Source organism: Etheostoma spectabile, chromosome 7 (genome assembly GCF_008692095.1).
Source record: "Etheostoma spectabile isolate EspeVRDwgs_2016 chromosome 7, UIUC_Espe_1.0, whole genome shotgun sequence".
Classification (NCBI taxonomy): Eukaryota; Metazoa; Chordata; class Actinopteri; order Perciformes; family Percidae; genus Etheostoma; species Etheostoma spectabile.
The window spans coordinates 11,497,997-11,507,672 of record NC_045739.1 but is presented as its reverse complement, the minus strand read 5'-3'; the positions used below and the strand labels follow the sequence as shown (position 1 = coordinate 11,507,672).

The 9,676-nt window shown below is 38.7% G+C and overlaps 1 protein-coding gene and 1 long non-coding RNA gene across 3 annotated transcripts in view; one reads left to right on the top strand and one right to left on the bottom strand.

The window, feature by feature from the left end:
- Positions 1 to 9,676, bottom strand: part of cpne5a (copine Va) — an 83,762-nt gene that overhangs the window by 44,409 nt on the left and 29,677 nt on the right. The window contains exons 6-7 of one of the 2 annotated variants that reach the window (XM_032521163.1): positions 7,544 to 7,558; positions 7,316 to 7,392 (exon numbers count right to left, since the gene is read on the bottom strand). In XM_032521163.1, the coding sequence (XP_032377054.1) occupies positions 7,316 to 7,392; positions 7,544 to 7,558 (92 nt within the window). The remainder of the gene's footprint in view (positions 1 to 7,315; positions 7,393 to 7,543; positions 7,559 to 9,676) is intronic. The other variant, XM_032521164.1, reaches the window with a different exon arrangement.
- On the top strand, positions 4,343 to 7,984 carry LOC116692682 (uncharacterized). The gene is made up of 3 exons (XR_004332751.1): positions 4,343 to 4,505; positions 5,096 to 5,101; positions 7,973 to 7,984. It is a non-coding gene; the product is annotated as an uncharacterized LOC116692682 (long non-coding RNA).

Below are 9,676 nucleotides of genomic sequence, written 5' to 3'. Positions count from 1 at the left end.
TCCAGCAAGGAAATAGCAGACGTGTGTAGCCTAGTATGAAAATGTCCGTGGCAGAGACTCAAAAGAACTCGAGCAAAATATCCCAAGCACCAGCGAGGAGGTTGGTAGCCAGGCAGACCAGCCAATCCTTCTACATCCCTGGCCGTACCTGGAAGAATTTTCAGAAATGGTTGGATGCAAAAACAACTCCTTTGTAATGCGCTGCAATCTCTGTGCCCCCAAGTAAAACGGGCTAATTGTTTCAAAACTCGCCGTCGAATTTGAAAAAGCATATTGATATTATTTTTTCCCTTTAAAATACTTTTACTTTTATACTTTAAGTAGTTTTCAAACCAGTACTTTTACACTTTTACTTGAGTAAAAAGCTTGAGTTGATACTTAAACTTCCACAGAAGTTTTTTTAAACTCTAGTATCCATACCTCTGCCTGAGTATTGAATGTGAATACTTTTGAAACCTCTGTTACGGATAGTAGTAGTTTAACCAAGCATTATATAAGACAGAGAGTTAGCATATGATTAACTGGCTACATTAGGTTGTGGGGTTACCAGTTATGTTTAAAAAAATGCCTTATTCACAACCAGCACAGGTTTGGTGGTGGATGTCTTTTGAGTTTAGGGGGACATCAGCTGCACTGTACTGCTCTTCATTGGATTTGGGGACATTTACACTCCAGCAACTCCAGCCACCGCTAGCCGAGACAGCGTTGCATTTGCCAAACACATCACATGTATGTGCCATGTGCCAATGGAAAGGCATAGCAACCGTAACTAAGAGAGGCAAGGCTCACCAAACGAAGCAAACTTCATAGTTCAGTGAAATGTTTCTCTAACATCCGGTAAGAAGAATTGATATTGTTAATAATATTGTTCTACTTTTTCATCACAGATGACAAAGTGAGGATTTTTAGCACAATTAAATGCAATTAAAATCTTTTTTTTTTCTTTATCCACCGATGGACTGTGAGCTGCATAAACATGAGACAGAAAGGAAAAAAGTGAGACAACTACAAATAAACAGCACAGTGCAGCTTACTACAGTATGTAATATGATGCAATGCAACATAAACTTGTAAAACACAATCTGCAAAAAAACACCAGAAACCGTTGCTCATAGAATAACCAGAGTTGAACTAACACCTCTGACTCAGTGTCAACAAATAAGAAACACTGTAGGTTTCATAGACATAGTATGTATTGCATTACTGTTGTGTTAGATTGCATTACATTATACTACTGTTGCTGTATTCAATAACTAGTCTTAAACTCAATTATAGGGAGAAAAAAGAATAGTTAGAGATATATGAGCGCAGATTCAGTGTTGAAATTATGTCCAGTCTACACAGTAGATAGACTTTGTGTAGACACATGTCTACACAAAGATGAGAGCTTGAGGGAGTACAATAGAATAATTCAAGTCTGTACTAAAATGACTGATTTATTTTATGCATCCTTGTGTTTCAGAGCTGACAACAGTTTTTTAGATGTCTTCAATTCTGACTTGTTTTGGTAGGAAGATAAATCAGTCAATAAAAAAAAAGGTTTATATGATGAAAGCATAACCAAGTTTCATTATAAAAACATTATCAATCATCACTCTGTTCACCGTTTATCATTCATCATCTGCACTGGTGTGAGCAGTTATAATTTAACGTGTGCACCAGCCAATATGTCAATCAAATTATGTCTTCATCAAAACAAGTAAAAATCCAAAAGAAAATGTATTAGTTTAACTGCACTTTCATCTTGTCTTTTTTATGATTTCATTTTTGAATTCCACCCCTGGGCTTATTTAAATCTAATTTCTGCTTGGCCTTTGACTTTGAAGTTTTGCATTCAGCATACCACTGTGGTGCAAGCTCTGTGGAGCTATAAAGACACAGTTTAACAGTTTAACAGTTTATGGTGAAGGCGTGTAGAAAACAAAGTAACGTACTGTCACACTGATAACAGAACACATGGCATAAAATCTAAATTACATCAAACTTCCATGGGTGTTCCACATCCAGGGTACATTCTAGCAGAGCATGCATTTTATTTCAAAACATCTTCTTACAAATAGTCATTTGTAATTAATAGAGCTTTGTAGACTTATTGTATCAGACTACAGAAAATATCTTTTAGTTTATTGTATGGATGGATTACATATTTCATTGTAACTGGAAAAGTCACAAGAAGTAGACAGCTGAAAGACAAGATTATTCCTTTTAAATATGGTTTACTTCCCACAGGTCTTCAATCTATTTAATTCAGTATGACATGTTTCATGTTATTTTGTATATACTGCATCTATGAATCCCTTTCCTCCATGGGCTCCCATGGGTGTAGCCAGCACACCTACGACAGTCAATGTAGATTTGCAAACGGTTCATTTCCTGCTTCAAGCATACAACAGGTCACAGTTACAGTAGGCTAATGGGTTGAACATGCTAATGTTGTGCTGCATTCCTATGCTCTAGTGTGATATAATTTATCAGACCAAGAGAAAAGGTTACTGACATTTGCAGAATTAACACTATTATCACATTAGCTATACAACTATAGTATGGTTCCCTCCCACATGCTCTACACATAACAGCCATGAGAGCAGCAAACATGTTTTTCTGTAAAAGATGGCATTTGCCTGTATCAGTCAATCATGTAATAAAATAAATGCATTGCATTTTGTCAGCTAAAAAAAAATGATACATGCTCCTCATTAAACCCAAATTATAAACAGAAAGGATCTGTGCAACTACATCTGTTTGTGCTTTATTTCTGTCTTAATCAAAAGGCATGTGGGGATACATACATCTTATCTGACCTGTTATTTTCCCCAAGAAAAATACGTCTGAAGAAATGTGTTCTAAAGCTACAGGCAGAATGCTATGTTTGTCCCCATGTGGACATATAAATTCAGGAATGATTGAAGTAAATTATTGAGCCAAACGTGAGTAGCAGGTTATGTTTTTGCTTACATGAAAGAGAAAGAGTATAAGAATATAGGAAGTGGTTAGGGTTCATTTTTAAGGTAAGACTACACAGAGTAAAAGTAGGTCAATATGATGTTCAACCTAGTTTTCTCAAACTTACATTCATATCCAACTAATTTGCATTGGCATATGTGATGACCCCTCCCATTCTGTGGGTGGCTCTTGTTTTTTTTTACTGCAAGTATTTAGTAAAACAGTCTGATACCCCATTTACACGTACATGGTTATTTTGAGAAACAGAGACATTTCCCTTCGTTTGTGCCCTTCCTTTACGCACGAATGGAGAATTCGCCTCTGAAAATGATTCTGTCAAAGAGATTGAGGAAAACTTTGTTTTATGTAAACTGAGACAAACAGACGTTTAGGCAGCCAAGAAAGTGAGGAGAAAGTAGTTGATTTGTTGCAGTTGTTGCTATTTTTTGGATTCTAAATGGCTAATGTTGGCTGGAGCTTCTTGTTGCACTGCCACTTACAGGTTTGGCATGCTCTTGATGGAATATATACACGGGTCCATGTAAACAAACACTTCTGAAAAGTGACAGCTATGCACGATGATATTTTTGAAAAAGGAGAGGTTGAAATGTCCGTCTTAGAAAACAACCAGCCAGTAAATGTAGGGCGAGGGGCAAGGTGTGGCAGGAGGATCAGCCACACCTGACTCCACTCTGCCTGATTGCCTTCTGTTCACAATTTAAGATGGCTGAAGCTCAGCTGAGGCCTGTACTACAAAGCAAGATTTTGCATTAACGAGGTAACTTCAGGTGGATCGGTGGATCACTTGTTACTGGGTTCAATCGGCGTGGTAACTTATGCTGAACACCTAACCTAGTTGGGAGCAGGTTATGTTGGAGATTAGAGATCAACCCGTGTAAAAGGACCGCCTACTGACAAATCAAATACTTGATTGGTAACGGCGTCACCGTTCTTAGAAGAATAGCTGGAGCTTGGTGTGGAGAGAGAGAGAGAGAGAGAGAGAGAGAGAGAGAGAGAGAGAAAGAGAGAGTTGCGCTCATAAAAGTTAAAACAACCCCCTTAACATTCCCCGATGGGTATCTTTATACAAGATAAAGATTTTAAGCGAATGGAATTACGTGCAGGCTATTTCTGTTTTACGATGATAAAAGTATTGATTATTTAAATGGAGTCTGGTGGGTTTGGTGATGGTGATTCTGATAAAAGTAATAAATATAAAAACATATTCGAATGTTGGCTGAGTGAGATTAGCCTACAGGATTTTGCATAGGTCATCTTCTACATTTGAATTATGTTTTTATATTTTTCATTTGCTCTCAGATTGATAACCACTGTCAGGGTAGCAACAAAAAAAAAGGCTAAAGCAACAACAGATTATGGGTAGCTAAAGTGTAATTATGGTTAGATCTTGTGCCTGACTGATGGGGAAGTGATATTGATAAGCGTTGTGATTTACGTATGTACAGCTTAGGCTTTTTTTGCCAGCTTTCCTTCCTGTTTTAGGAAGTAGCGACTGTATTGCGTTTTTCCTGTGAAACCGTGTCCATGTTCTTCATATTTATGTAACCCGCAGGGTTAGTTATGCTGGGTAACTGAAAGAAATCCTGGACATGTTGATCTTGATTCGTAGTACAGGCCTCAGATCTCTCGGTCCTCACAGCCAGCAGGGTTTGTTTTTGGTTTGTTGTTTGAGTTGTGTTTTGTTTTCCACACGCTAACCTTTACGCATGCTCTCACTGACAATAACTTGCATGTCAGCCTGAAGCCTTTATACATACTTTTTTTTGCATAGAATACTAAGCTATTCTAATAGCCTAATTGTTGGCATGATTTTATAAACCATGTTTTTTGTAGAAAGAAGGCCTTGGTTACCTTGTTTCAAGTCATTCTAGTGTGGTATAGAAGGCCTGCAGGAAAACTCAGCTCGATTTGTGCCAGTTCTAATTAATATCCAACGAGCTAAGCTGCTTGACTGTGATTGGATAACAGCTAGCCAATGAGAGCCTGGCTATCAGTATCCTTTACCCAGCGCAACTGGACGAGCTCATGAATAGTAATGAGCTCATGTAACATGACGTCAGACTGACCAGCTTTTGTCATTGGCCTGATTTCTCCACTTATTTGTCTTCAGTGAGTAGAGCTGACAGAGGAGGTAGCAGTTCATTTTCACATTCACGACATAACACAAACACATATGGAGATAACATATTTAAAAAATGCAAGTAAAAACGGTTTTGTGTAGCAGGGAACGTTTAACTGTATCTGTAGAGGGCTTTAGTGACTACCCTACCTATTGGCCAGTAAGCAGTGGGGATTTATGATTGCTAATAATGTGTTTGATTCATGTTAAGACATTTTCATTTTTTTTTTATTCAAAAAAATGAACAATAGACCCCCCTGCATTGCCTCCGAGGACCCTCTAGAGGTCCCGGAACCCCCTATTGAAGATCCCTGGGCTAAAATATCCCTAAACACTCCAGGCGTTTGGGAAAAAAACCCTACAAACATGCACAATAGTAATTCAATTTTCTTCCTAAATGTATTTGTACATTTTTAACATACCGTATAACTGAATTTTTTAGGAAATAGGGATTAAGCTAACTATATGTTACATTGAGGGTACACACTGATGTGTGTGTACCAACCATCTGGGCACAAAAAGTTTGGTCAATGTTAAAAAATAAAAAAACAGACTCTACTTTGAGGTTAAAAGTTTAGAATTATGACTGGGTTCATTTTGGGATTTGGGAGGTATGTAGCAGTTATGGTTAACAGTATCATAAGACTAGGATAAGTCAGTAATATGTCCTTAAAAGTACGCATTACATTAGTACACTTTTTTTGTGCTGTTTGGAGGAGGGAGCAGAATGAAGGCAGACTGAGTGAGAGGGAGAGGTTTTGGAGGAAGAAAAATAAATAGAAAACACAATGAGGAGAAAAGGGGTCAGCCTAGAAAAAAAAGAATCTGGTAGATGGAAGGAGGGAGAATAAATAAGAGATAAAGTGTGGAAAATAGGGAAAGGGCTGCTGATGTGCTTCTTAAGCAGGTCATTGGATGCAGTGTGCCTTGGGAGGGCTTGTTAAAGCATGGCTAACAGATTTTCTCAGACCTTGCTGGAGTCGTTCCCTTAAAGCTCCATTCCAGAAAGGCACTGTCACATCAGGACACACGACAAGAAAATGGAGCACATAGCCATTAAACAACTTCTGAGCTATCGTCTGTCACAGGAGGCGAGGAAAACTCCAAAACCCATGGGTGCCATTTAGCCATTCAAACAGGACAGGGCTGAATACAACTATACCCTTAACAGAATGTCATCAGGTACAGTAAATCAAAAGAAACCTATACTTTTCTTTTTTTTCTAAATTGCTACTCCCTGACATAAAAGTTGTTAGGGCGGTTAATAGCAACAAAAATTAATGTTTTTATAAGGGAGTATTTCTTCAGTTTGTACTCTGACGTCTGTAACAACAACCATATCATCGCCATCACCCTCTGCTGCAACTAAATTGGTTGTTGCATCAGTGCAGAGTCTCCGCTATTATCAAGGAGCCCCGCTGAAGCTGCAGAATCAATACTTTTGTCCATCATGTTTGCCTGGGGCTCCTGTCTCTGATGTGGGGTGTAAAGCCTCGTTTACAGCATACCAGCAAACACTGTCTCTTGATCCTGCTCATCCTCTTATTCAGCACTGAAGGGCACAGAGAGCTGTAATCCACTGCCACCACTCCCTGGCAGAGTTCATGGTCGACACCAAAGCCTTGTTATTCAGACAAACCCCCCGCTGCAAGGGCTAGCACGGCCTCATACTTCACATAGAGGCAAACAGGCTGCACTCCACAGTCTCACACACAAACAAAAACTTTGTAGTTTAAAAAAAAAACATAACTCAAAGAGTTATGCATAGGTGTGTGGGTGCTAATGGCTTTAGGGCTTCATATTTCTCAATTCACGTTGAAGCGGAGTTGATAGTGCCATGTGTCACACGCTGACTTCAGTCCGCTCTCCGTGCTATATTGCCTCCCTAACGACAGTAATTGCAATGAGGAAGCCCCCGGTCGTGTTCAATTACCCATTCCCATCCAAGCACACGGGTCTAATCTTGCAGTGTAATGTATGATACAGATGGCTCTTGAAGGCAGACATATCCATCACAGTCTCATCTTTGCTGCAATGTCTGAAATCCAGCATGAGAAGTATGTCACATTTGAATGGGCTGGGAATTGGCACTACGTTTATATTATCTGATAATATCTGAAAACTCGTGTTTGCAAATGTAAAATGGATAAGTAAAGGAAAAGCTTCTCCATGGCTCTGAGTGGCTCTTATTCCTGCCACACACTACAGACACACAATAAATTAAACACTCACCCGAGAGGTTTTTCCAGGCGACTGGCAGGTGAGCCCACAATCTCTCCCAGTGTACAGTAGATCTGTCCCAGGAAGTCCTGCCATGGGGAAGGGACCGGGATGAAGAGAGACGTAGGATGGGGGCGTTCAGGTGGATCACGGGGGGTAACAAGGAGAGTCAGTGAGGAGTTAAGCATCGGTATAAGAATTGTACGGTTATGAATTAGGACATCTGAGGCAGACACGTACGTTTAAGTCGGTAGGCTTCCAGGGTGAAGAAAGAAGAAAGGTAGAAAGAAAGAGAGAGACCAGGCAGCAGCAGTGACACAACAGAGCATATCATGGAACAGAAGGCACACATCTCAAATACCAGACTGTCATCAACCAAGTGCAAGAAAGAAGAGCAAAAGTGGATATGTGAAAGAGCAGATAGGCAGAATGGGAAAAGCAGAGGATAAAGAGTCACAGAGGAAGAGAGAAGGAAGGTGAAAGAGTACAAGACACGGAAAGCAATGAAGGCAGAGAGAGTTTCATACAAAGAACAGGTTGTTTCCAGTAGGCCTGCACAATTCAGGGAAAAATACGAATCACGATTTTGTTGCTTGTAATTGATATCACAATTCTCTACCACATTTTTTTAACCATGACAAAAAACAAATTGGCACTATCAAACCAAAGTTATTATAGTTTTGCATTTTTCATTAGTTTTCATTTTTATTTCGTTTTGACTCTATGTTTTCAAATTCAGTTTAGATTGAATTGGTTTTTAAAGCATTTTTCTTATTAATGCTTAGTTTTAGTTTAGGTTTTATTAGTTTAGTCTTTTTTGTAATATGGGTTATTTGTTGGGGGATTTGAAAAGATCAGAAAAAGTATTGTGTAATAATTACTCAACCAAAACGTCATTTCATTCAACACTAACACCAGGACAAAATAATACATATTTGTAGTATTTGTTTCTCTGTCCTGCTGTTGTCTCCATCATGTTGCTGGCCCATTACGTATCCATACATCCATGACCTTAACGTTACCGGGGTTAGCTTCTGTTTCGGGGAAAGGGGGCTTGGCGTGTTCCTTTACCTTGTTAAGGTACGCTAGCTTAGCCTTCTTTTGCTTGTTTCTCAAATGTAGGCTACTTTCAAATTCATGGGATGTTTTCCTGTAATAAACTGTCCACATGTTTCACAAGCTTCCACTGCAAGGCACTTGCTTTTATCTGACACAGTCATAATCAAATAGGATTCTGCTGCTTTCTTACGACTTTCGGTATCAACATGAAGCCAGGCGAGGGGCAAAGACTGTTTGTTGTGTTCAATTTTACATGGAATCTTGGAATTTCTGGGATCCCAGTCGGAAACTATATCCGTCTATGGGAAATGTCACGGTCGGAAAGATCTAGCGTAATTTGCTCTATGAAAGCCATTGACCAAGACAAAAAATTAAGGACATGTACTCAATAATTTTGACCAAAAAAGGCACCTTTTTGGCACCTATAGCACATTGTGCATCACCACAAGACTATAAAAATCAATCAATCAAGAGAAGGGGGAGCATTGCAGCGCATGGGAGCACTTTAAAACCTATTTTATGCAGTCTGTTTAAAACTCACAGAAGAAAGTATTAGCATTTGTGAGGCATTCGGCTCGTAAAATTAAATGAGAACCAAAAAATAATTATAATAATCGTGAACAGGGTGAATCGAGATCGTGATTTTATAACAATTATTCGTGCAGGCCTATAGGTTCCAGACCATGCAGCACAAAACAACAATAAAAGCATCAGTGACCAAAGCATAATTAATGATTAACAATGTTGGTAGTATGCAAATCAAGTGCTGCAAATATATTCTTTATATGTCTGTATATAATGAGTAGGAGTTTATTTATCATAGCTTTCAGCATAAATGAGGACACCAACATAAATTCACCTCAACAAGTTGTTGAATGCACATTCTAGAATAAAGTGCTGTCTTTTTTAGACACTATAAATAGGTGTAAATGTTAGTGCTGTCAGTTAAATGCGTTATTAACTGCGTTATTAATGGCCTTAAGGCAAACCAATTTTTTTTTATTGCAAGATTCTTTTTGGTCTAGAAAACTTTGCAGATTTTTTCACATGATGTTGCAACAACTAGTAACGTTAGAAAAAATACAACACCACATCAGATCTAGCTAGACCGGAAACAAAACAACAAGCACGCCGCACACTTGTTTGGGCTTGCAAGTTTGCCAAAGAGTAGTAACGTTACATTTGAGTGGATGGCGAGCTTGAGATGCCGAAATGGATGCCAATAAAATTCTGAATGGAAAATTTACTTTTTAAAAGTTGCCAAATGTTTCCATTGACAAGACCAAATTGATCTGTGTGTTTTGTTGTTGTGAA